The sequence below is a fragment of the Patiria miniata genome, unplaced genomic scaffold (genome assembly GCF_015706575.1).
Source record: "Patiria miniata isolate m_02_andy unplaced genomic scaffold, ASM1570657v1 HiC_scaffold_20, whole genome shotgun sequence".
In the NCBI taxonomy this organism is placed as follows: domain Eukaryota; kingdom Metazoa; phylum Echinodermata; class Asteroidea; order Valvatida; family Asterinidae; genus Patiria; species Patiria miniata.
The window spans coordinates 40,316,909-40,343,888 of NW_024037059.1; the positions used below are offsets into that span (position 1 = coordinate 40,316,909).

The following is a 26,980-nucleotide window of genomic DNA, read 5'->3' on the forward strand; positions in this document are numbered from 1 at the left end:
ACTTTAAAAAAAAACAAGAGACGCAATTTATCATTGTCGTGTTTATTTACAAAAAGAAAGTAAAAATATTGGCCTCTTTCGCTTGCGAAGATAATCATGATAATCCTGCTGAAAAACAGTCTCGTTGATACAAAATATACAATTTACAAGATTAAATTTTAAAAAATTGCATTGTTGTCATTGAAATGTTAAGGTAATCATTAATTATGTTAATTTTGTTTATATGGACTTCAGCATCTTGAACTATGTACAGTGGTGTTGTCTGGTTATCCAATACAAATGGCTTTTTTCAAAATATCAACAACTCACACCTTACATTAACAAAGAAAATTCACGAATATTGCATGATTTTGGCATAATATTTGTTGGCAATTATTTCCCCCCAAAAGGAATATCTTTGAATTTTACCAAAGATCCGAAACCGACGAAAATAAATCGGTCAACCACAACTTCTTTCCCATGCACAAATTTAATCTAAAGTGCATTTTTTTTCTCCGACGAAACCCGATGATTTTCTTCAAAACCTGAGAAACTATTTATTTCAAGTCTGCTTGAAAGTTAGCTTCGTGTTAATTTCCCGAATGGCGTAATAATACACACTTACATTATTATGTGTCATGTGGTCCCCAAAAGATAAATCGGCACAACTTTTTCGCTGGATTACAAGTTACTTCAACCACACAAACAAATATTTAAAAGTACTGTTTCGTCAGTCTGCATGTACGCATGCGCTGTGTAGTCATAGTCGTCCGTGTGTACGCATGCGCAGAGAAAACTGATCTGAATACGAACAACGCTGGAGACGCTTGTGTAGATGACATCAAAGACCAGTGGCCGTCATGAAGAATTCCAATTTATGGGCAAAACATGGACGGACGATCCGTCACCTCATTTTGGTCAACAGGTCATTAGACAACACGCCCTCACACGTTCGCATGTCCTCCAGCGAATCCCTAAAGGGGCGTGTCAATTCAGTCAACCCCCTTCATCATCAAATTGGCAGGGTTTTCTTCACAATCTCCAGCGTCCTTTCCAGAACTTACCGGGAGTTCTTGTCACTTATCATCCAACTTCGCAGTTCCAAATGAAGTTAAGTTTGTCCATAAATAGTCTGCAAGTCTCCCTTGCGTGTTAGCAGGCACACTTGGGCTTTACTGGGCCCGGGCCGCCATGTTTGGTGGCGTCGCCATTGGTTTCTGCTGGTGACGTAATAGCTATGCTGTTGACTCGTTTCCTTGTCTGTAAAGAAACAGACGAGAGCGATTATCCCCAGGTAGAAATTGATGAACGAAAGATAAAATGAATCGTTAGTTATTCATTCCAAAATATTGCAGGACGCCAACCAATGTCTGGTACTAATCACGAGATGGCGCTATACAAGATGGTTGATTAATTCGCTTACCGCTGTGATTTTGCTCGCCAGTAGTACGGCCATTTCTTCAAAGGCCTCCATTATATTCGTGTTGTCGTTCGCACTGGTCTCGAAAAACTTCAGCCCCTGGTTCTTCGCGAACTGTGTTCGAAAAAAAAGTTGGAAAAAAACTTCAAAACCTACTAATATCACTTCATTCCTACATTATCCCAACCCCAGTCACTCATAAAGATTATTTTTGTACCAAGGTCATTCCCACGGAAGCGCACAGGATTGTGGGTAACTGACCACATCAAAACCATCGACATTGAGCATGACGACTATATAGTCAGAGCGTTACTGCGGAGTTGCCGAAAACTCGGCGTCGCCACCGGACGTGTCCGGCTCCACGATGCCACACTACATAATTTCATACCCCTCGTTTTCTTTGGGAGACTACGGCCCGCCCAAGATAGTTAAATTTTCCATGGAACTTTATTAATAAAAATAGCTAACTTACCTCTTCTCCAGCCTCTTTGGAAACCACTCGCTGTTCAACTACATCACTTTTGTTTCCCAATATGATGATATCTACATCTTCTGGCGCATACTGTCGAGCAAAAACAGATAGATTTCTCTGTCAAAATTGGGTGACGAAACGATAACGAATTAGCTCCATCACACAAAAAAAGAGTAACTCCGACTATAACGACAGCAAGCACAGCAACAGAACTTAAAAAATCAAGTTCTCAAATGAAATAATTATTACGTTCGATCGGCGTACTATACTATACTAGCTATACTAAACTTTTTAGTTTCATCATAAACTCATTAATAACATCCCTACACAGTTCTGGCAGCTAACATGTTGTGGCGTCTCCCCTGTGACGTCATTAACCACCAAAATTCAGCAGTCTCGGTTAAAGACTTAACCCCCCCCCCTTCCGCCACCCAATCAAGGCCCGCCCCTTCTCTCCTACCTTTTTGACATCTTCCAGCCAGCTGGTCAGCCCATGTAGCGTGGTCTCCTCCGTGACGTCATAGACGATCATGACCCCCGCGGCGCCCCTGTAGTAGGCTTGGGTCATGGAGCGGAACCTCTCCTGGCCCGACGTGTCCCATAGTTGCATCTTGATCAACCGGTCGCCCACTTGCACGCAGCGGATTTTGAAATCCAAACCTGACATTAAGTGCCGTAAAAAAAGTTAAAATGACGTCACACCGAGGCGCAGAAACAACCTGTACCCACTGATCTCTATAGACCTTTATCATGCTGCCACCATTTCAGTCATGTTCCCTGTATCCAATAACAGTACTGAATGATACTGGTTCTTGTGCAAAAAGGAACCAGACTATTTTTTTTTTCTTCCAGCCTCGCTTTGGTAACAGTGATGTGAATGGGAAAAAAATCAAATGGCTGCAACATGATAATGGTCTATTGCCTGTACTCCTCTGACGAACGATACAAATTTTTCACACGGTATCGCGTGCACCATGCCCGAGGTTATTATAGTATAGAATCTGAGAAGATGACTTGTGTGGGTACGAGGTGGAAAAAAACCAAAATGGCGGCAAGATTTTTATATATTTTGTCTACTGGATTTCCAGCGGTCGATCGAATGTGAAATAAAACAATGGATACTGAGGTGGTAGGCTCGAACTGCGTTTGAAACTCTCTAGGGTTGGCTCATTGTTTTAGCGCCCTAATTCTCTTCTCGCGCGGCGGACACGCCCCTTTAGGGGTACACCCCAGTAAATAGGCAAAAAGTCGGTCTGCCGAGCTCATGAATAACAGATTTACACTCAAAGTATTATATAATTGGAGAGTTCTGAGAGCCATGGAATGGGGAATTGAATACGTATGGCACTGCACATCTGGCCTGGACTTAGGGCTTCCAATTCTAAGCATTTTGGATGCAATTGGGTCCGAAAGTGGTGCTATTTAGCCATGTTGTGGAGGGATCCTGTTGGGTTTTTTTTTCAAATGGGCTACTTTTCCAGTTTAGGAAACATCACTCGTTTTAGGGGTGGTCTTCTTTGGGTGAGAATTTCTCCATAAAAGTTATCGGTCAACCCACCAAAAATTGAAAAGAAAATGATAGAGGACACGTTGATCATCATTTTTCTGTGTAGCCTGAACACCTGTGAGAGTTCTGAGTATTTTAAACAGATATTTCAAGTATGGGGATTTAACATCAGTGTCTATGGGAATAAACCAGCTTGCTAGCATGATGTTTCCCATTGACTCCCGTAAATATAGCGCCCTCTTCCCTCCCACACAAGTTCCTATCTGACCCCCCCCCCCCCCAAAAAAACCCCCAAATATCTAGTTTTATGATGTGCACGTGCGACCCCCGGACACTGCTTTTATCAAATAACCAAGTTGTATCTTTACAATCTGTCAAAATATTTGAAAGATTTACGGATCATTATTTGCGCATAAACCAGAGACTGATTATGCAGACCGGACGCGCCACCATATCGCCACAAAAGTCAATAACAAAAATGATAATTCTATTGTCTGAGATTTTAGTTCCAAGTTCGCTCTCGGGCTAATTACATCGGTTCACGCAATATCCGAACCAACGAGACCAAAACATCAAGACCGCAACACTCATTGTGCAATTGGTCACAGTTACTTGACGAGATAAAAGTGCGGTTTCTCTTTCGGAAGTTTTTCATTTTCCCACTTGGCTCCAAACCTGTCGTTACTTTGGTACGATGATAACAACTAGCTGGGGTAATGATCTAAGAGTTTTTGAAGGGTAGAGGTCAAACAGGACACACCTGGCTTCCCTACTCAACAACAAATCTCTACAAGAGTATTTTTCCTTTGAGAATGTATAATGCTTGGATCAAACGTCTGGCCCGGTAACTTTTACAATTTGTACTCACTTCATGTAACTCCGATCCCGTGGTAAAGCGATTTGCTGCAGCGTTTTTCTCAATAATAATTAGGCAATTTTTTTAAAGAACGTTTAACCCCATCACTCCCTAGGCATTTTTTACTAGGATGCAACCTAAATCCTGCAAAATCCTGCTTGAATGTGGTCCTTGGAGGGGTGACCACTGCCTCAATCCTGCAAAATCCTCCAGTAATCACTGTCAATATGTTGAGGCAGAGCCAGTGACATGCTGGAGCAGTGCGGAGGATTTGAAGTGTACATGTATAATATAGGCCTAAATTTATGCACGGCTGAGCACAAACAACACAAGCTCCGGCCCAAAACCTTGACACAGTGCATCCTCCAAAATCAGCCACACATTTTTGCCATAGGCCTCAGTATAGCCATCCTGTAAGTGGGTGTTTTTTCAAAGATCATTTTGGAAGATTTGGGAAGGTTAGGGTTAATGAATCCTCAAAACATTTGCACTATGCAGGAATCCCAGTACCACACACCACATCAATTTACAGTACCTAGGCGCTGCAAGAACTCCCAAAACCCTACTCGTGGATTTCGACAGATCTTGGAGAGATTGGATTTGTTTGGGGTCTGACTCACCCAAAGTGGCTTTGCACTTGCTAGGAAATTCCCCGTCCACGAATCTCCGCAGTATGCAGGTCTTGCCGACGCTGGAGCCCCCGACGATCAGGACTTTGAACGGCTGGTCCCGCCGCGGGTCTATCTCATCGGCCTTACGCCGAGCCGGCCCTCCGTTCATCATCTCTAGAAAACGAAACATGGAAACGATTGTCAAGCGAGCACGGCTGGGGAGGCAGGCAACGGTGGGTGGGTGGGGAGGGCCTGGGGGAGGGCCTGCAGAGTGGGAGGGGGGTCGGAGCCCCACGGTCCGCACTAGACTCAGACCGCAGTGGCATCAGTACATTATACGTAAAATCATTTAAGTTCAATTCGGCTCTTTCACAATCCTACGCGTTTCCCGACAAGTTATTCCCATCAATTGCCCAGCGCACCATACAATTTTTCTTGCGGCCGGTTGATGCAGGGCTTACGGAGATTGTGTATCCTTGTCTAATCTCGTGTAGTCTCGTTCTTCAGTGAGGTCAACCTCTTGTGTCTGTATCATGAGGCTAACATTTTGTTCCAGTACTTGTTTGCGTCTATTCGCCATACTGGTACAGAGGCGAAGATCGCGCACACATGGGAGCCTCCACACAGTTCGCGTGAAATGTTTCAAAGCGAGGTGTTTTCATTTGGCCTTCGCCTTTTTGGTTTAGTTATTCGAAAGCTAGGCCCATGCAACTGAAACGAAACGGAGTTCACAGAGAAGTTCATGTAATATGGTAATCTGATAGAAGCCCCGTGTGGCATGCAATGGGACATCAAATATAGTAATTCTTGTAGAAAATCCGAAAGCCACAAACACGTAGCAGTTCAGTGATGCGTTGCAAACGGCCGGGAATATTGAAAAGGCGCTCTAGTGACGTCAATAGATATAAATAGAAACGACCTTTCACGCAAAATGGTTTGACGTTCGCCACCGGGCTTTCGTAAGTTTCACATTTAACGGACAGAAGCATGGGCGTCCGGGGGGGGCCAAGTGGGGCGACTGGCCCCCCCCCCCCCCCCCCCTCGAAAAGCAAAGCAGGTAGTCTGGTTTCCAGAACTGACAATTATTAAAAAGGAGGAATTCCTCCCGTTTTAGTCACGTGACAATGTATTACCGGAGGCTACCTGACCTAAGATTCATCAGGAATAGTCAGAATATTTTGGTCTGGGAACCAGACTACAAAACAGGGGGAAAAGAAAAACAAAAGGAAAAGCAGGTGTGAATCCTATAATTTGCCATTAATTTAATACACATTTAAAAAATGGGCGGCATTATTCTGTAACTTTCTGGGAAAGTGTGCAGTGAATTTATTGTCCAACAAAGCTTTGTAGCAGTTACTTTGTCTGGGTCAAGGTCAAGTGTACATGTTAACCATTTCAATTTCCCTGGTCATTAACCAGGTAAGTAGCCTCTATGGTGAATATCAGTAAAACAAAAGTCCCTATTTCGAATTCCTCAAAATACCTCCATCTCCATCTCCATAGTTTATGTCAGCAAAATATCCTGTCCAATACATCAACGGTAACTTGACCACCATTATGGACCGGTGTGTGACTCACAATACGGAGGAATTCCAGTATTTGAGCCCAGCGGATATAGGGGGGGGGGGGGTCTCGTCCTGGGGCAGACAGGGCTCTGGAGTGCTCTAAAACGTGCAAAACTAAATCAGGTCCACTTTACTCGCAGTTTATAGCCAGCAAATTTCTCCAAAAATTCCACTGGGGCAAAGAAAATGTCCTCAGTATTTCACCAACCAAGTTTGCAGACTCAATTCAATTTTTAAAGGAGACTTTTCTGCAATATTTTGAACATGAGAGGGAAGTCAAGTGATTTCAAAATGGGGCTAAAGACTAGACTGGTACATGTCCAACCATGGTCCAACTATTTGAAAAGAATGACCTCTTCATTCAGTGTCAATAGTCTGGTGGCTTGACTATGGAGAAATGCGTATAAATTGAGACTAGTTCCCGCTTCATGCCACATGTTTCTTAAATTCTTTTGGCATGGTCGATTGATGCAGTACTGAAGCTGTGTTGGACTGGTTGTTTTAGGTGCCAGTCTATTTTCTTGTTTTTGCATGTTTTCAATAACTTATGTTTTGGGACTCTCATACACAGTATTTTCGGACTAGTCCTGGGGGGAGGAGAAGGGCAGCAGGGACTGGATGTATGGAGGGGCAACCAAATTTTATCCGTGCTCAAGGGTATAGACAGGTTTGTTCCACCGGAAACCCGGCCTCCGTAAAATCAAAAAGTGTGGGGGGGGGGCAGTGGCGTCACCAGACTTTTCAGTCTGGGGGGGGGGGGCACAGGGGGGGGCACCAGCATTTGATGGGGGGGGGGGCACTTAGGTGGATACGGATCGCCGTCCTGGGGGAGGGGTCTAAGGGGAGGGGGTGCCCCCCCTCCCCTTTGGAAAATTTTCGCATACGGAGGATGGGCTAGATGCAAAATGGTGCCACATTTGATGCTAAATTCGATCTGAAGATATCTCCAGAAATTGCTATTTTTGAGGTAATGATTTTAACAACGCGCAGAATTTTGCAGAGGATAGGGGGCACCAGCATTTGATGGGGGGGGGGGGGCACTAGGTTTTCCAGGGGGGCACGTGCCCCCCCTGCCCCCCCCCCTCCCCCCTTGGCGACGCCACTGGGGGGGGGGGGGCTAGACACCATCTTTTAATGGGGCCCTGTTCAAAGCCGAATTCGCGGTCATTGTCAGACAATATGAATCGTTATACGCGTTCCACGGGACGTTCAAATAAACAACCGGACCATTCGCGAAAAAAGGGTTTTGCGGAAAAAAATTAATTAAAAATGATAATCACAGTTTCGTAATTTTCTGCGATTGCCAAATTTCAGGGGATCCCCCCCCCCCTTGGCTCCGCCGCTGTTTGAGCCACATTTATGGGACTACGCAAATTGCACCTCAGTTCATGGGTCATGCATTGCTACCTACCTGGAGTCCGATAGAATAACACGCCATTAACACTCGATACCCTCATGCCATGACAAACGGGGCAGTCGGTATTTTTCCGGACGGGTGCAACGCCGATATTTCTCCGCGAGTTGGCTCGAAAGGTCCTGGCGCTCTGCATGCTGTCCCCGGAAAGTGCGAATGTGACTCCGTGTAAAACCGTTGCCCCCTGAAGTCCACCGTGTCAAAGTGCCGTGATTTTTCTAATTTGCCGAGTCCTTCGGATTGAACGACAGTCCGAGTTGTAATGGTCCTTCTAGCCCGTTTAGTTACGTTAGTTTCCTCATATTAATTGGTTCTCAGTATGGCTTCCTCGTGATTCCCAAAGAATGCTATTCGATGAGCTACAAGTTTTCAATGCGTGCGCTGAAGGGCAGGGCTGACACAACCACCGCCGAACCTATACGCGACGCTATTCAGTTGGCTGAGGCTAGTACTCATTGTTCGTAGCTACTCGCTATTTTAATTGACAATATGGTCTTTAGAGAGTTTTTTCGGGTCAGACCATTTTATTCCTCATACGACTGTAAATGCACCATATCAAGCGTAGCGTGTAAAATCTGTTATGCATGGTTAAGGATTCTGTATGACAGCTCGATTTAAATACATGTACATGCAAATTCACTATGAGAAGGAGCTTATTTTGCTGCTGTTTTGAAAAGGCATTGTCGCATGCCGTGACGAGAGGATTGCGATGGACGGAGCATGGAGAGAGATTCAGAGAACAGAACAGCACCCTCGGTTTTTAAATTTGACAGTTAATTGACCTTCATTGTCACAGTGGGGGTATACGGTGTTTTCTTGGCACCTATCCCCATGGGCGTCGCCAGGATTTCTTCTAGAGGGGGGCAAAAATCACTATATTTTCCAGAATTTTCCCGATCGATCGTTTTTCGAGGGTGGGTAGGGACATCCCCCCAACCCATTAAATAAACAACAATATGATTTTCCGCCTCTTTTTCTTGTGTTTTTTTTTTTGCTCGTCGGGGGGGGAGGGGCAAGTGCCCCCCTTCCCCCCCCCCCCGATCGCGACTCCCATGGCCATCCCCTCTCCTTCGCAGCCCCCCCCCCCCCCCCCGATCCGCCTCTGCTGAATGAATTGCTGTAGAGTTTCACGTGATTTCAGCATTTACGAATCATTGTTATTAGTACAAAAATCTGTACATGTATTCTCCATTTACTGTTGTTGTTTATTCAACTATATGTATAAATCAACCTTTGACCTTCTGTGATCCTGCATTGCAGAGTAAACCCTGTCCATGTTTTTGTAGCTCACTTTGACTTGTGACACATTTTTATAACCGATAAGATAATAATCATGACGGATCACAAGTCATGCAACGTACGGTCGGGTGAATTTAGGGTTAAAGTCTTCACAATCTCTACGAAACCACTGCAGTGTTTATTTGACACCGAGGGTATTACGAAACCAAGAGCTCAACGACAAAACATTTTCCTTAACACGAACATCCCAGTACGTTAAGCTCTGACAGGAGCTTCTACATGCCACTATCTACTAGTGGTCGATCAATCAGTCATTCACCGGAAAATTGACCGAAATAAGCCCACAAAAGTTTCCCATAAAATATAACTACCACATTTTAATTTTACAAAAAACAGCAAATGTATTTATACTTAACAAAACTATTTTTAACAATTCGGCAAGAAGTTTATGAAAAGTTTGTAAATGGAGGCAAAATATATGCAGTGATGCTATAGTCACAAATCGCTATGAATCTATAGGCCTATACATGTAGGTGTAAATCTAAAGTACAGTGTTCCATATATGCCATCAGCGTCGCATTTTGGGCGTCGCATTTTTAAGCTCTGGCAGGGATAATTTTGATAGATTTCATGCAGGATTGTGCTCTCGCACTTGTTTTTTTTACTGCGACACTCGATACTCTGCCCGCAATAGCTTCTGTCCAGAGCAAAAAAGATGACATGGGTTGCTAGTAGACTTTCCAACTGATAGCGGGCTTTTAGTGGGGAAAATTCGACGTTAAAATCCTTTGAACAACATAATGAGAAGCCGTGCTTTCTTATAGCTCTTGCGGCATTAATCTTATCGATCCTGAATCCTCCATCACTTTAAAATAATATGATTGTTCACACACCCTATAGAATGAGTAATTTCAATCTCCATATTCAGTCAATATGTTTATCCAAACCCAATTAAGTTTCAATATGTTTATGTATAGCATGGAGCTATAATGTGCAGGCGCGGTTCTAGAGCCATTATTTGGGGGGGGGGGGGGGGGGGCTAGCAGGGTGGATCCAGAATTTTTGGGGAGGCGTGCTGAAATGTAGACCGGTTATTTTCTCCAGACTCTTAGGCCTCCGAAAATCAATAGGTGTGTGTGTGGGGGGGGGGGGGGGGGCGTGCCATATTTTCAATGGGGATGAGCGCTGATAAAATCCTACAATCAGGCACACTACTTAAAAGTGTACAAATGCACCCTTCTAACGACTATTTAGGGGAGACCGTTCGCATGTACGTCACATTCTTACATTTTGCTAGTGCAATTTTTTTAAGGATTTTTTTTTGGGGGGGAGCTAGACAAATTGGGGGGGGGGGGGGGGGCTAGAACCGCCACTTATAATGTGTATAGTGATGGAAAATAATTTATGAAGGTCATTACTTTTAAGTACCAGACACAAACTCCCATGAAAATGTGCATTGACTCACCTGCAAACCAATTTACAGCTGTCGAGAACGAGTAGGCGTGGCTCTCCCTCACATCGGGGGCGTCACCGCCACGCCCCGCACGACCAGGGTTGTCGGGACCGGTCGTCTTCGGCATATACACTCCAGCAGTAAGGGTAGTCGACAGTAACTTGTCGACAGTAACTTGTCGACAGTGTGGTGACTGTGGTCCACAGTAAATTGTCGACAGTGCTGTGGACAGTGTGGTCGACGTCCAGTGTGTTCTCCGTACAAGAAGATATAGCTTGGTCTGCAAACTTCAATGACGGTGGTCGTTCCCCACTTCGGCTGAAGCTACTCACAATCACTTACGTTTATGTCCCCGGCCTGAGCCAACAGTCCAACACAAAACAGACTTCAGGTTTGAAGGAAACACACTCGTTGAGGTCCACTGAATAGCTCCTTTGTACACCCTGGTTGCCCAGACCTAAATAAAACATCATCCTTGTTCTACGGGTGCTCTGGTTTTACAAAATGCTGCTTACTTACTTTGGCACCCACATTTTCAGTGCACCATTTCGAGAACTTTGGCTCTTCACCGAAATCTTTGTCAACATTCTATCTCCTGCAGATAACCTTTGACCTTTAACCCCCATTATCCCCGCGCGCTACTTGGGCAGACAAAAGTTACACTGTACTATCAGCCAAGATAAGCTGCCGCACTTTTTAATCTCTTGATCCTGAAAAGTATGTCGGTTGTGGATTTTGTTTTGCCTTCTTGTATACTTTTTTTTTTGCGGTGAGATTACACCGGACGAATCTTCTTGAAAAATGAACTAGTTCAAATAGAACATCTGATGCTGTTTAGTTGTGCAGAGGTGGTCAGGTTCATGGGCTTCTTACCACAATTTTCCAAACACTGTGTGGTGGGAAAAAATAGGTCGGGGTTTCATGTGAGGACAAACTGAAAAGAAAGTTAAAAGACAACAAAGGACAGAGGGAATCTCACATTGCCGTTTTTTTAATGTCAATCAAGGATGTGCATGACTGCAACCATTAAAAAAAGGTATACAAATGAAACCTTTCACCAAAAACGTCACGATTGGATTTCTGAATCATAGACAATTATATGCCTGGTCAGTGGCGTAAATCTGAAAGAAACATGTATATACATGTACTTACGTTTTTAAACACTGACGTTTTGGCGTCTTCGTATAAAAAGAGCATGAATACGCGTGAATTGAATCATGTTTTCCTTCGTCCCGTGTTATTCTATACAAGTATACATGTACAGTAAATGTCATTTTGTTGTGATAACGCGGGAACGAGGCGTATCATCATACAAGCTAGTTTCAATGACATTTGGGCCGATGGATTAAATACACACTATTGGACTACATTTCCTGGTTTTGTTCTTACGGGGAATTCCATCGTGAAGTACATGTAGTTTCATTTTGGAGAGTAGTGGATTTGTCAAGGCTCGGTGAGAATATTGCAAACACGCCAATGGTGCAGTGAGATTTTTTTTTATTTACATGTATTTATATTTGAGTTTGGGGATCGCAAAATGTCGTTCACATACACGCGGGGAAGGAACGTGGAAATTGAATAGGCAGAAGCAGGTATTATCGTCTACAAATGAAGCAGCCATGCAGTGCCGCTGTGAAAAGGATGTTTGTGTCGTGCCTATTTATCGGAATCCGTTCAGAAACATGAATATGCAAATTAAAGTCACAACTTGAATAGACAGTACCCGTGCACGTTTACTTTTTTATGTGAACGTCTTGGTACCAAACACTGACTAGTCAAGTCACAGATTTGATTTTACCCACTTGTTGTTTGCGTGAGGAATTGAACGGAAGTTGAGGTCAACAATTTTATACTACTCTCTATTTACCAACTATAACAGCAAAATCATATGCTGTAGACTTTAGCTGTTCTTAGTCGTAGCAAGAGGGCGGGCTTATACATGTTCATTCGTCCGTTCATCATATGGCGACAAGTGAATGGCGCCCCCTTTCGTCATGTGTCGGTAAAACAAATCCACGTGACGTCATCAGGCGAATCTCGTGAAAATAAAATCTGTTAAAAAAAAATGAACTTCAACACTTGTAGTTCCAGATCTTTTACATTCAAATTTTTAATAAAACATCGAGTATTCACAGAGTAAAACTGCAAAAACAAGTTCAGGTGTTTTATTGTCCAATTCGATAAAGAACACCATTCCACTTGAACACCTTGTCCACTCATCCTATTGGTCATTGATACATCTGTTTGGGTACATCCCGTAGAATACAAAACTTATCATTTGTAAGAGGCGGTGTGGACAAAAACTCCCGAAGGAAGTTCACGTAAGTGGGTTCACAAACGCTCCTCGCATATTCGCATAAGATAAACAAATTATACTCATTAAAAAGCCATTCAACTAAAAACTAAACTTCTAATCGGCAGAATCATTGCACTCGCTACTCCACCACCGGCTGAAAAATCATTGCCAAAAAACAATTGCACAAACTTTCTAAAATCAAATCCAATTTTCGAGAACATCCCAAGTTAAAACGAAAAAAACACCGAGATCTCTCCTACCAGCGCATTTCCCAATCACTCCAAACAATAAAAAAAAAATTAAAAATTAATCACACTATGAAGAAACGCAGTGCTATTGCTAATTCTAACATTCTCAAAACATTTATACATAGAAGAATCTTTCATCTTCTCTTTGTAAGCTTCATAATAATTCAGATTCTTTTGTAGATTATTTCAATCTTAATTAAAGGGACGTAGGGCATACAAGTACTCTTCAAGATCGTGTACATAAAAATACTGACAATTGCAATCGGACTTATATATATTTGCGTAGAACAATGAATGGAGCCTGTTGAATCATATCATTGCGAATTACTTGTTCCATTCAATAAATAATGGATGATAAGGCAGTCTTCTCTAAACTGTATTTTCAGCTTATCGAACATTTCAGTAATATGCCTCGTGAAATGATGTCCTTAGTTAATATAGAAAACGAGAGTATAGAGTATTTTAATTTCTTTGAACATGTTTGGCATGTGTACCAAATATTTAAGCATGATGTTACTTTACATTTCAATAAAAAAAAATGCAGCTCGTAAATTTTCGGTCCAGACAGCCATATTAAAGAAATATCACCACAAATAAAGCGGCAGCTAACATTGTACACCTTAAAGTGTGCGGGAAGCATGCTTGAAGGCTAGGAAAAAAAGTTGCACTAACAGCGCCCCCAGTCAGTGTTACAGGTTACAGCGCCCTCTAGTCTATGTGGAGGGCGACCTCTATCGACGCGAACACGCCCTCTGTCGGCGGAAGCACTCCCTCTATGAGCAGTTGCAGGTAGATTTGGCGGAAGCACTCCCTCTATGAGCAGTTGCAGGTAGATCTGGTCTTTTTCTCGTTCTTGTTTCTGTCGTGGTTGCTGTGGTCGAGGTGAACGGCACTGAGGCTGAGGCAGGGGTTACGCTTGGAATACTGAGCACGGAAAAACGACAAATCGAAAAGGGGAGAACAAAAAAATAAGTAAACAATCAAAATAAGGAGGACTAAATTTCCTTCCATTGCACACTCTGGAAGAGAGCAGTACCATGTACATGAACATGTTTCTGCTGTTTAAGTCAACTCGAACATTTTGACGATTTTACATAAATTCAGTTGATAATCTATGAGAATGAGCAAAAGTCAAGTGCAAAGTCAAATAAACTTCTTAATTTAAATCAAACCTTTCTCAATTTGCAACATCTATAGGCTCAGGCACCCAGGCTGCTTAACGACAGACTACAATAGATTCAAAGTGTTGCTTGGTATGAAACCCCCTCTTGTGTCTAAAATGGGACACTGGAACGAAGTAACAAATATTATAACCAAATCAATGTTCAAATCCACACTTACCACGTTTTCTATAATGTCGTCCGCGAAGGCCTGAAATGCCGACTGGATATTGAGGTCTTCCTTTGCGCTGACTTCGTAAAATATTGCGCCGAGTTGTGATGCCACCTACGGAGGGAGAAACGTTGACAAACTGGTATTCAGAATCATTGTCACGAAAATATAATATCTTAACTGACAGTTGATACATATGCAAATTGAAATGTCACTCATTGAAGTGTCTTCTTCATTTATATCAGAAATACAGAGTGTAACGTATCAGTGGTTTAGGTAACACACACACAAATTATTGGTCTAGTACCTTGGCTCCCACTCGTGTTGTGATGGTTCTGTAGTCGTCGAGGTCCATTTTGTTCCCGACTAGCATCAGCGCAACGTCAGATTCGGCGTACTGAAAAAAAATCCAAAATAATAACAATGATTTTTTTTCCAGTAATTTTTTATCATAAAATAATTTCCGAAAGTCGAAAGCCGCGCGCAGGATGGCGATACGAACTTCTGAGAAATGGTGAAAAATGGCAGCTGTTTTATACTGGAAATTGGTACTTGGTAGTACATGTATGAAAATAGCTGTGTGGCTTTTTTTTTTGATGAATAATTCAACAGATCGACCCTTGAACTCTAACCTTCTCGACCTCCTTCCGCCAGACGTTGAGAATGTTGTCAAGCGACTCCCGCCGCGTGACGTCATAAACCAAGACCACGCCCATGGCCTTGCGGTAATACATGCTGGTGATGGCGCGGTATTTCTCCTGGCCCGCCGTGTCCCAGAGCTGTAGTCTGATTGGTCGGCCGTCCGGCAGATCGAACCTGGCGATGTTGAAGTCGATTCCTGATTGGTGAGGGCAAGATAATATTATAATTAATTACGATGACGTCACGAGCAGTTCTACGGAAGGGGCGGGGCTATACCTTCTCACATCCCCAACTCTTCATAATTAGTGAAAGATACATTCCCAAGTGTTCAAAAGAAGAACAAAACAAGGACAACACAAAAGAAAACATAAACAAACCCCTAAATCTATTCCAAAGTATACCAATCTGAAAAAAAGATCATAAACTATCCGAAGATCGCGGCCTGCAATACTGAATTCCTTCATTGATGTCCTGATGATTATACAGGGGGACCCCACAAAAATGCAACCCTGCAACATTTGCCTTTTTTTCCAAAAACGTGATCTGTGCATTTTTACATTTTGGATAACGGATTAAACCTGAGAGTTTTTCCTTCAAATACTAAAGGAAAAAATCATGAAAACAGCACATTGGGTTTCAAAACTCTTCAATAAGTTTGATCTCGTCGTCTCCTGATGACGAACAGAGCACATTGTTCGAAACGTAGAGTTTAACCCACTGGTTCTTCTCAGAGCCACACAACTCAAAAGAGATATCATTCACAATGGTGTTACCATAAACATTCCATGTCCACCATGCAAACCTACAAGTCTCTTCAATAAGTTTGATCACAAACTATATGTAAATATAATTTTGTTAAGCCATTCACACTCAGTTGTTTTCTCTTTAAATATTATCGTGACACTGAACTTTGGACCTGGGGATAGTCACATTGATATCTCTGGTATTTGGCAAATAATCTCTGATATCTTTTGTGAGGATGGAAACAATATAGTGTCAGATTCAAACACTAGCATTTTAAAATATGATAGAAAAAAACAGTCACGTTCCTTCAATGCATATATTATCGCCATGTTGTTAAGTAAAATGTGTTTCTTATATCACGAAATATAACAAATAATAATAGTTTGAGGGCCAGATGTTTCGATTCTCGAAGAGGTTTCTCGAAGCCAAGATCTTTCTCATGAAATTATATTTTGCGAGAATTATAGAGCAATGTTTTAAAAGCATACTACCAAAGTTAGTGAAACATACATGTACATTAAATCGTCAACTCTGTTGTTTTCTTCCGTTTTTAGGTTTGTTTACTTTGGTTGTTGACTTTATCATGACGTCAACAATTTTCTCACTTCATCTCTTGTTTCTTTTACTGTAAAAACAATTCGGGTTACAGCAATCGGCAGCAACAATTTTGACCCTTTTTCTTTACAAGTTTGGCCAGCGTGACAAATACGCGTCACAAACAAAATTTTCCCTTCGTGACAAAAAATGTTTTTTTTTACATGCATGGAAAAAAAAATTCAGAAGGCAAACACAAAGCCTTTAGATCTGGTGACCTTGTATTTTGCAGATTTTGACTCTGACTAGGCCACGCGTGATTTGACTTGTTATTTCTGTATCAGAGTGTGAAAAAACCCAGAGAATTGGCAACAGATTCCAACGTACAGAAAGCTAGTGAGTAGCCTTGATATGTGTTTGTAGTTTCGTAGATATTTTATCCCCCCCAGCATTTCCTTCAATGGTTCAAAGCAGTTAGCCTCGACCCCGATGATACATAAAACAAAAAACGGAAATCATTGGCAGTGAAGCAGTACAACAAACTGAGGAGTGTTGTGTCCGGAAATTGCGACGTCACTCAAAATGATAGGGTATAGTGATTAGTGATAAATTTTCAGCAACATCATGCTCCATTTTGCAATCCCGGAAGACAGGAAAATGTGTCAATGACAGTCAATGCGGATACCAAAAACACGTGCCGGCTTGACTACCGAGTGTTCTTCCGCGAAAACAAAGCGCGCCCTTTGGCCAAAACAAAACCCACGCACGTCGTATATTAATCAACCGGCACCAAAACTTACAAATCTTGCCAAACTTTTGCAACTTACACTTTCGTTTTGAAAATATATCAAGTGACGTAAAACTGCTGTTTACTTTTATTAGTATAATTCGAAGAAACTATATAATTATAACCACAAAAGTTATAAGACCTTATGATGACATTTGATAATATATATTTTCTTGGGTAAAATATAGTTACAAAAAAATTAACCCAAATTCATTATAAACATGTAAAGTACGTCATGAATTGTTTTTTTTAAATAAGTTTTCAACGACTCGGGCGCTTTGTCTTTATGCAAGCATCAGAAGACAGTGACATCTAAGTTAAAGCACTATTTTATTTTTATTGTATGTTATTCATTTGTTTTAAAGAATGTCTTCCACATTTTTATACATGCTATTTGATAGACAAATTTAAGCTAGAGTTGTTCTCTGATGGTTCAATGTCAAATACAGACATTTTTACGATACTTCAAAAAGTTACAATTCACTGTCAATTTGTGACACTTAAATTTTACATGCACGTCTGCATTTTTATACAGGATGCATGTTGTGTAATGAAGTGGAAGATACGAAATTAATTTTAAAATGATTTGTCACTCACCTACGGTGACATCGTAGTTCTCCACGAAGACATTATCAGCTAGCCGAGCCACGAGGCAAGTCTTCCCCGTACCGCTGTCGCCGATGAGGATAGCAGACAGCGGTAATTCCTCGGCTGGATTCCTCCTAGCCGTGACCACCGAGAAACTCGAGTCCGCCGAGTCGCTGCCTACATCACCGCCTTCCGTGGAGGAGGAGTCCGAGTAGCGGCCACGGGCCGACCAGGAGGCCCGCTTGAACGCGCCGCGAGCCCGTATTACCGGCTCCTCGGCGTGGTAACAGATTATGGGAGGGGCCGATGGAGACCGGCTGAGGATGGGTGGTTTCTCGGAACGGTGCGGTGCCTCAGTCTGCGTAGACTGGCTCCTCATAAGTTTAGGCTTACTCACTGTTCTGGACTCACTCCTCAAGGAATCATCGTGGGAGTTTGGAAGCGAGCTGACGTTGAATCTGACCGTAGTCTTGTGGGCTGTCTTAACCCCGGTGGGGTCTGGGGAGGGAGTCATCTTGGACCGCCTAGGTAAAATCTCCTGGGGCGGTTCCACGATCTTATACCCCGGGCCTAGGACGGGGCGTCTGTCAGATACCACTTGACCATTCATGTGGTTGGAGGGGTGGCAGGGGTGGGATGAACCGTTTTGAAGGAAGACAGGGTGTGACGTAGTGGTTCCGTTCCTGGCGCGTGCGCACTCGATTCGGAGTTTGTCATTCTGAGGTGGGGCTCTCTTGGTTGAGACGATATTGGTGTGAGGACTGTAGCTGAACATCAGTGACTTCCACTTTCGCTTGTCAAGACACTCGCGTTGCAGCCGAGTGCCCTGGTGACAAAACAATGATACGGTGGAAAAAAGAAATACAACCAATGCAAACTTTTACAACTAAAGGTCCAAACGGGGGTTAGTTTCCACTGTAAACGTGCACAGATTATGTCGGATCACGGATGTGCTTCCTCGTATCAAACAAGTGGCACACGAACTGTGCGTCAAAAAGGAAATGAGCTTGGATAATGCCAAAATGCACAGCAGTTTTGGTTGAACACACAGAAAGCATGATGTGTGTACATGTACATCGTCGGGCCTACGTGCCGGTTTATTAGAGTGCAGTTGGACCCAATGAATCACAAAACGGTGGAAGTTGGACCGAGCTATATACTTAGTGGTAAACAAGCTATATTACGGCACTTATCGATCTATGTAAACGCAATAGATCGGGAAGACCCTTGAAAACGAGGTTGTTTTTTATTTATACAGTTTATTTGAACTTGATGCAAGTCGCTGTCCAAATCTATGTTCAAGTCCACGCACAGATGAAGTGCCAACATTTTAGGGGACAATAAGAAGTTGTGTCAACTCATCCGCTTGTTAAATTTATTGCCATGCCTTTTAACAGATAATAAAAATCGTATGTACAAGGTCTGAACATAGTCAAGTTCATATTAAAGGTCGCGGAGATTAAAGGGACATGCTCGTTGTCGGCACATCTGACTGATGACTGCATCAAATGCCCTTTATGGTTTCTCTCTTAATTTCCCCTTATGACGTCACGAATTATGTGTGACGGTCATGACTCTGCCTTTTTCTTTGTAATCGTCACTCTGAAGATGATTTAATTGGTAGTCACGGATTATCTTTATATGTGTTTGATCAGTTTGGTAATATTTGATGATCGATAATAGGTAATATTTGAGGATCGATAATAAAGCACCTTTAATTAAGGAATCGATTTACGGTCTGCGTTATCCAGTTGATATGGGGCGTTCAAGTGAGCATCGAGCCTTATGACCCTCACTACCTGATTTATTGCATCATAACCATGAAAGGACCGAGGCAGAATCCTTCCGTCTCCATACCCCCACTTCCTTCTCCCCCCCCCCCCCCCCCCCCCACCACCACCAACCAACAACAACAACAACAACAACACAGGTTTTTTTTTCTTGCCGGGCCTTCATTGTTGGTATAATATATTTTGCCACAATTATTGTTCAAAATATGTTTTTATTTTATTTTTTCTAATTCGGTCACTTTCTTTTCTGGCTCCTCCTGTATAAAGAAAAGTCTAAATCAACAGCAAGACCACATTCTGACGCGAATATACGAATGGTATAGCCGTGTACTCACCCCGCTATGGGCTGTCCTCGTCACCGACCCACTACGCTTCTGTCATCGTATTTTTTAATCAGTCTAACTCCCAGGGAAATCAACAGAAGGTGGCAAGCACCAATATGGAAGCTTCGCACAACGGTTGACCGTCACGTTCGCATTAAGTCCGCAGCGAGCGTGAACCGACTCGTCAAACCGTGGGCGAAGGGTACAATTTTTACCGGTGTTTGCAAGCGGGCGTGTGCCGGTTCGATCCGTGGGTCTGGCTACGGTTCACTGATTGATGCCAGCGATGGCTGGTCGTTCACGAGCGACTCTGCGAAAGTATAAACGTCCACAGTTGTCATGGTTATATAGGTCGCAGAAAGAGGAAACTGTAACTGCATACAAAATAGAAATTCAAAGACTGACAATTCAGGCAAAGCCGGTGCATGTTCGCTTACCACTTGAACTTTGTATAGATAAAAAAAGATCGTGCTGCACGGATAGAATGGAGGCCTATACCGATCTGATTAAATAACAATGTCATAACGTGGCAGTGTCACGAAATGGCAGGACAAAAAAGAGCAAAGTTTGTCCAAGTTATTACGCGTTATTACTGCTATATACTCGAGGTGACCGTGCCCTTTCGCCTGGAAAATGTGCGCGCGCATTCTGTGGGAAGGGGAAAAACATTCCCCTATGCGTCTCGGTTTTTCTGATGGTTCCATCGATACTTTTAACGAGCTAACTACCCCTTTAATGTACAAGATAGCCCTCTGAAAACCCATTTCTTGAAGGCATAGACCCTCATCAAGAATTGCAAGCCAAAACATGAATGCAAAATTACCTTTACAAATCCTCATCATAGACTCACATTATGAATTTATTCCTTCATCTTTTAAAAGTGGTTTGACGTAATTATGCTGGCTGTCTAGTCTAAGGCTATTTGGTCCAATCATGAATTGATAATAATATCGGCATTAAATTCACCGTTACATAACAGTTTTCTGTCGCAACAAAACCAGGCTGACATTATATGGCCCGTTCTCACGGCGAGTAAGGTCATAGCAGTGAGCACAATAGGCAGAGTACAATAGGCTTTGCCATAAGCCGGCAAAAATACCCACTTCCTAGAAATAAGTCTGTCTCATGGATGCAGAACACTGAGAACATAACACGTTCAGTGAGCCCAAAGTTACCTATACGCCGACCAACTCCCGATTTTCATACCGTCAATTTATTGTTCTCTTAATGAAGCAATTTTTGGCCTCTGCACTTTAAATCAAGGATCCCAATGTTAACCGGTCTTTGTTCTTGTATTTATGAGAAAATAAATTATGGGATGAAATTGGACCAAAAAAGATCGTTCTATTTTGCAATGGCGCGAAAGCGGACCCTTTTTTTTCTTCCCAATTGGTGATGGGCTTTGGAACTGCATTTAGGGAGGGGTGATAATCTTTGGAGGGAAAATTACCCACAAGTGACAGGTCAAACCCCCCAAAAATTAACAGAAAATGAAAGAGATTAAATCAAGCTTTAATTTGATTTAAATTTATGTCTTGATCACCGGTGAGTTTTGTGAGTATTGTTCCCGATTTTAGTTGAGGTATTGATCATTGGTGCCAATTGTCTGCCTCTGATACGTTTACGGAGGTTGGAGTGCCCCTTGAATTGGATCCCCAATAAGGGCAAAGGGCACATTCCATCACTACGCCCACCATCTTGCACTGCATCGCCATTGCACTGCATTTTGTTTGGAAGGAATGTTGCAACCAGTGACGCTACTTCAGTGGTTGTGTACAAAGTCTATGTAGAGTCAAGAAAAGTTTTTTAAGTATTTCCTAACAAAATTGGAAATGTTTCTCAGTTTTTAGATTCATGTCTTATCATCGTTTTTGCAATGACTGACCTTCATTGAGATGATATGAAGAAAAAAGCAATATTCTTTGCTTTTATTTTACTGTCATACATTTATACCGAAGTAGCCTTAATCTGGGCAAAAACATCATATGTTTTTGAGTGACAATTAAGTTGAAAAGGATAGTTGAAGCACCGCACGTAGTTGAAGAGTTCATTCTTATTCCTCTATGGTTAAATCAAATAAAGAACGCATTACATATCACATGAAACCCTTTTAGTTTTTACTGCACCTATTTTTCTATGTAAACATTCATGTGCTCAAATTTCTGTGCCGTTTTATAAACAGCTTCGTGAAATCATTCACCTAGTAGCCACCTACATTGGAACCATTTTTACGGCAAAGCAATTTTGCTTTTACCGTGGCAAATAATTAATAATCACACTTAGATTTTTTTTCTAGAACGTTTTTTTTTTTGCCTTGTTTCAAGTCACCGACCTCAAACACCACTTGCCATCAATTTGCCAACAAAAGTTTGGACTTTGCTCCAACAATTTACAATAATCCACAACAGCTGTCCTACCAAAAAATGCATCACTTCGTTCACCTGTAGTAGAACGTCCATACACAAGAGCGAAACTTAATTGAAATGTGTTCATCATATCAGAATGGACTAATTACCTGTTCAACGACGTAGATGTGGGCAGTTTTCCCTCAGTTCGTGTTGTTGGCCATGTTTTCCTGCACGACGAGCAGACTACACATTACGTGTTGTAATGTCTCGCTGATCCTGTTTCATTCAACCAATCCATGTTCATGGTGAAAGTTCATTATCATGAGTTCACTTTACATGTACATGTACTTTAGTCCATGGTTGTGTACATGCAGCGCAGGTGACAATAATTTGTACGGTTTCTCCAGTTCAGTTGTTTGCTGATCCACGTTGGCCTACACTGTGTAGTTATCAATGGCTTGGTGGCAGCAGGCACGTCACAGTTGACTGGCTTCTCACAAAACTCCAAGTAAGCCCCTGTACTGAGCCTCGGGTCTCAACCCATTGACGGGTTTTGCCCCCCCCCCCCCCCTCCCGTGTTGTGGGGATACTATTGTAACTTTCTCTTGTCTGGCACTGCTGCTACTGGGCTTACGCAGGTTATCGAATTATGATTGAATTACAGGTCTACGTGTGTTTCCATTCAGCCTGGTACCAGGGACCCAAATCTGGACACAACATGGACGGTATTCAGGCCTAAATAATTTTTGACGAATTTCCCTACAAGGCTGCATGACAACAGTGCCCTCAAAAAACGTGATGAGGAAAATTGGCAGTGATATCGTACTTTTCATTCTCTAGTATGACAATCTAATTAGCGCCCTCTGTCGACAGAGAAATTGCGGTTTTTAATGTTAAATTATCAACATCAAGCCAAGACTTGATTTCCAAATTATAACCAAAATCGTTAAATTTGTACCCAAAATTTGTATTGGCAAAATGGCAAGCCAAATTGACCAATATTTGCCACTTCCAACTAAGATGTATAATGGCGAATATACTGACAAACATTATGTGAAACTTCAATCCCATTCCGAGAAATCATTCCATGGAACTGTCAAGACATACGCACGATGTGCACAAAAGTTACACAACACAAACCACAAAGACAATGTACTTTAGTATCCTTTTATTTATTGATATTTTTTTCAGCTTAATAACATTGTATTATGTTGATGTGACTAGTTTAAGACCACAATATACAACTGGTTGGTAAAACCGGGTGTAAGGTAACTCCTGGCCAATCAGAGCACGAGACTGTTACGTATCGTTCGCTGATTGGCTGTCCAGTAGCACGTGAACCCGCTTAACTTCGACTGCTCGTCAAATCAGCGCTTATTGGTGAATTCGTACATTCTAATTCTAAACGGAAGCTATGGCGCGCCTCGTGTGTCATCACACGATCAAGGCATTGCCGCGCTTTCAATTTTAAACAAAAATCCCCAAGTTATACACTGAGTATTCTTGCCAATGGCAACCGGCAAAAAACGATAAAAACCCCACACTAAAATTGACGTTTTTGCCGGCCGTGTTTTGGGCACATTTTGCCAAATAGCTTAACCAGTATCCCTGTATTATATATCACCAAATCAAAATTTCAAAGAAAAAAAACGCGGTCGTCCTATAAATATGCAAATAATCATCTATAACTATCCAAACGTTAAATAAGGAGCAAGGCATTTACATGTCATACAAAATTATGATACATGTTTATGTAATTTGTTTTAACAGTTCACAATTTGCATAATTGTAACGAAATAATCCACAGCTTTTTCATACTTTTTAAAATCTTTACAGAGGATAACTTTCACACCGAATTTGAATGTGTATATTCAATCGACGGTAGATACACTGCCTCTTGGTCCAAAAAAAGTAGCCGCTTCAAAAGTTCCAATAATCTGTCTCACTAAACCCTTAGAAACAAGGACGACCACTGTTGCTTAAAGATTATTTTTCTCTGTAACATTACAAGTTAAAACAGCAATACACACTTCCTTTTAATGTCCACCAAGAAATCAGACATCGTTTACAGAACAAAATTAATAATTACACGTCTTCACTTAGTTTTTCTGTTCGGTTTTTAATTATTTCGTTTCTTTAAATTTCTACAACCATGCACGTCCAAAAGCACTTGATAATTATTCACATGAAACAGCCGTCGCTAGGTGCAGAAATACCCAGCTAGACTGGTCCCCGCCCTCCACAAATACGGGTCCGAAGGACACTGGAGGGACCGGAAATCAGACTAATACCCAGCATGCTTTGCTGGGCCATAAATTACTAGTTGTGAGCCACTGAAGTCTACATGATTATCAGAAACATTCAAACAGATCGGTTTGGGCAAAAATACTGCAGTTAGGCGAACATAAGGCCAGTTAGCAGACACTTTCTATAAAAGTGAAAATAACTGTAATAATCTGGTGCCCATACCATGTGATCTCAACCTTACATGCTTGCAGTGTGACTTCTGGGAACACTACCAAGATGGCTGCCTTATTTCCCAATTGATGGGGGGAGGGGTTTCACGTTAACAGCATTTTGCTAATTATGACTTGGGAAACCACTCCGACAACTGTGGAAGACCAGGACCTTCGAGTTGGATATATATTTTTTTTCCACCTGGTGTGGTTGCGGCCATCAAAGTAGAGTTGTCAAAATGGCGGATGCATCAATTGCTGTGTGAAATTTACAAGTCCAAAATTGCTAACACACTACAGTACGTGAATTTACTAGAAAAAAAAAAAGTCGCCAGTTTTATCTTACAGCTGTTGTGACAATTTACATTTTTCGAGGCAAATTTCCCCGGAGCATATATTTAATCAATCCCGCTAACTACAATCAGGAGGCTCCAAATGCAAGATTAGACATTTAACATAAACGAGGAAAACAATTGCACAAGTACATTTTGTCACGCAAAATTTGTTTTGTTTCTTTTTTTTTGTTTTAAGTTTTTGCGTGTAACGCCAGTACAAGTTTGTGTAAAATGCACGCATACAACTGGTTATTCCATCCACAAGCTTTGTTTATGCTTTGTTTTTTTAAACATCGTTAATACTGTACAAATTCTCTCGAACATGTCGGTATCATTATATATCATTAATGTGTCATAATTATACGACCTTAAAACTAAATTTAAAAAAAAAAAGTTGAAACACCCAAAAATATATCTCTCTCATTTTTGTTTACTATGCATGAGCAAAAGCTTCCAGCTTATTCAACACATGCTTTTTAAAGAGAGACATTTCTATACAGAAAAGTGTGGCGTAGAAGAGAGAAAAAAAAAGTCGCCGTCATTTTTGTTGAACATTTATAAAGTTTGCCTGCACAATTCATCGTAAAAAAAATTCTGTGGATCTAAGTATTTTTCTGTGCGCCGCCATGAATAAAAACATTATTACCCATCCTAGAAACGGCAAGACAGACTAGCCAAATGTTTGTGGAAATTCTTGGGTTATCCAGCAATGTTGTCCATTTGTTTTTCTGTGGTCCTCATGCAGATTGACTGAAACTGCGATTTAAAAAAAAAACAAAAAAAAAACTGCCTTTTCTAATGCAAAGGACATGAGACCGTGGTCTGATATTTCCAATTATTCCACGGTACTACATATCTGTTGTAACCAAATCGGGCACTTTTGTGGCAACCTCAGTTTCAGAAACGACAGCCCCACGGCAACAATTGCTTACAGTTTTGAGCAAAATCGTCAAGCGCTGTCATTAACTGACATGCACACCACACTTTCCAGCTCAAATGAACCCACAAAAGTCTGAGTACAAAAGCAGATTGGAACTTCTGGAAGACAACCAAAATGTAACAAAAAAAGCAAACAAACAAACAAACAACTTGTTTAAAAGGTCCCTCCGAACATAAGCTTTTTCAAAGCTTCAAACTTTTCTCCTCAATTGACACTCTCTTAACATTGCTTCACTCTGACCTAACATAAGAGTACAGTTTACATGGACACAAAAAGGCTGGCTTGTCAAAAGTGGGTTGTTTCTTTACATGAAACAGAGCACATGGTGGAGTGAACCTTCGGGGCACCGTAGGTTTTGCCGTGATAGTCGGGCAGTAATTTATTATCTGCCACATTCAACAACCGTCACAGAGGTGTCGAGTAAGTGTGCGGTGCCCACATGCACAAAAAATGCAGCTACAGCTGAAACAGCGCCCTCAAGAGTTACATACACACTACGCAATTAAAAAAAAAACACATCTGGTCACAGCAAAGCAAAAAATGAATGTCCAGTGATTTTCCTGTAAGATGTTTAACTTGACAGCGACAGAAGAAGTTGTTGGAGGGGGAGGGGGCGGAGAAAGAGAGAACGTGGGCGGGTGACGAGACAGAAGTGGAATTTAACAGCATTTTCTTGACCCGCTCCCGTCGTCGCCCGTTGGTTTGATGTTGCCGCCTGTTCCGCTTGCTGGGTCTTTCTGCTGTGGGTACTGCGAAAGAGAAGAGAAAAGAAAAAGACTTGAGCTATCACGTGGTTTTCCAAGAGAGATCCCCACTCAGTTATCTTTGAAGGAATTAACAATAAATGTGACCACAGTTGGAAATCAAACCGGCAACCACAAAACCGCTGTTGTGCAGTTTTTGGAAGGCAGCAAGTTCAAATCCTGCCGTTATCAATTTTCTTGATTCACTCCACGAATTGATCAATGCAGCTTGTTAGATTCCCTTCAGAAAAATTTACAAAAAGGCAAAATGCAAACAACCAATGGGTGTAAAAAAAAACAACTGGCAATGGCCACAAACAAAAACACAAAATGGAAGCGAATAACTATAGGGGAGTCA

At 41.9% G+C, this 26,980-nt stretch overlaps 3 protein-coding genes across 11 annotated transcripts in view; all 3 read right to left on the minus strand.

Annotated features, from left to right (window-relative positions):
* Nucleotides 1-26: 26 nt before the first annotated feature.
* LOC119729180 (ras-related protein Rab-13-like) lies at nucleotides 27-11,079 on the minus strand. Of its 2 annotated transcripts, none has more exons than XM_038201714.1 (6): nucleotides 10,529-11,079; nucleotides 4,855-5,019; nucleotides 2,332-2,531; nucleotides 1,872-1,961; nucleotides 1,403-1,513; nucleotides 27-1,239 (listed from the first exon to the last, which is right to left on the minus strand). In XM_038201714.1, the coding sequence occupies exons 1-6, from the start codon at nucleotides 10,641-10,643 to the stop codon at nucleotides 1,132-1,134; spliced, it is 789 nt and encodes a 262-aa protein (XP_038057642.1). In that variant the 5' UTR covers nucleotides 10,644-11,079; the 3' UTR covers nucleotides 27-1,131. The 2 variants fall into 2 exon arrangements, with proteins under 2 accessions (XP_038057642.1, XP_038057641.1); XM_038201713.1 differs by lacking the exon at nucleotides 10,529-11,079 and adding an exon at nucleotides 7,822-8,303.
* Nucleotides 11,080-12,644: 1,565 nt separating this feature from the next.
* LOC119729182 (ras and EF-hand domain-containing protein homolog) lies at nucleotides 12,645-22,671 on the minus strand. Of its 6 annotated transcripts, none has more exons than XM_038201721.1 (8): nucleotides 22,316-22,671; nucleotides 19,813-20,110; nucleotides 17,697-18,513; nucleotides 15,025-15,230; nucleotides 14,700-14,789; nucleotides 14,402-14,506; nucleotides 13,900-13,984; nucleotides 12,645-13,859 (listed from the first exon to the last, which is right to left on the minus strand). In XM_038201721.1, the coding sequence occupies exons 3-8, from the start codon at nucleotides 18,460-18,462 to the stop codon at nucleotides 13,834-13,836; spliced, it is 1,278 nt and encodes a 425-aa protein (XP_038057649.1). In that variant the 5' UTR covers nucleotides 18,463-18,513; nucleotides 19,813-20,110; nucleotides 22,316-22,671; the 3' UTR covers nucleotides 12,645-13,833. The 6 variants fall into 6 exon arrangements, with proteins under 6 accessions (XP_038057649.1, XP_038057648.1, XP_038057644.1 ...); XM_038201720.1 differs by having other exon boundaries at nucleotides 12,645-13,822; nucleotides 13,860-13,984; nucleotides 22,316-22,670; XM_038201716.1 differs by having other exon boundaries at nucleotides 12,645-13,984; nucleotides 22,316-22,670.
* A 623-nt stretch (nucleotides 22,672-23,294) lies between these two features.
* The window catches only part of LOC119729184 (ras-related protein Rab-10-like), a 31,331-nt gene continuing 27,645 nt past the window's right edge, over nucleotides 23,295-26,980 (minus strand). For 2 of the 3 annotated variants that reach the window (XM_038201724.1, XM_038201723.1), the window contains exon 5: nucleotides 26,450-26,628. In XM_038201724.1, coding sequence (XP_038057652.1) covers nucleotides 26,539-26,628 — 90 coding nt within the window. In that variant the 3' untranslated portion in view covers nucleotides 26,450-26,538. Of the gene's footprint in view, nucleotides 26,629-26,980 lie in introns of all 3 variants that reach the window. The other variant, XM_038201722.1, reaches the window with a different exon arrangement.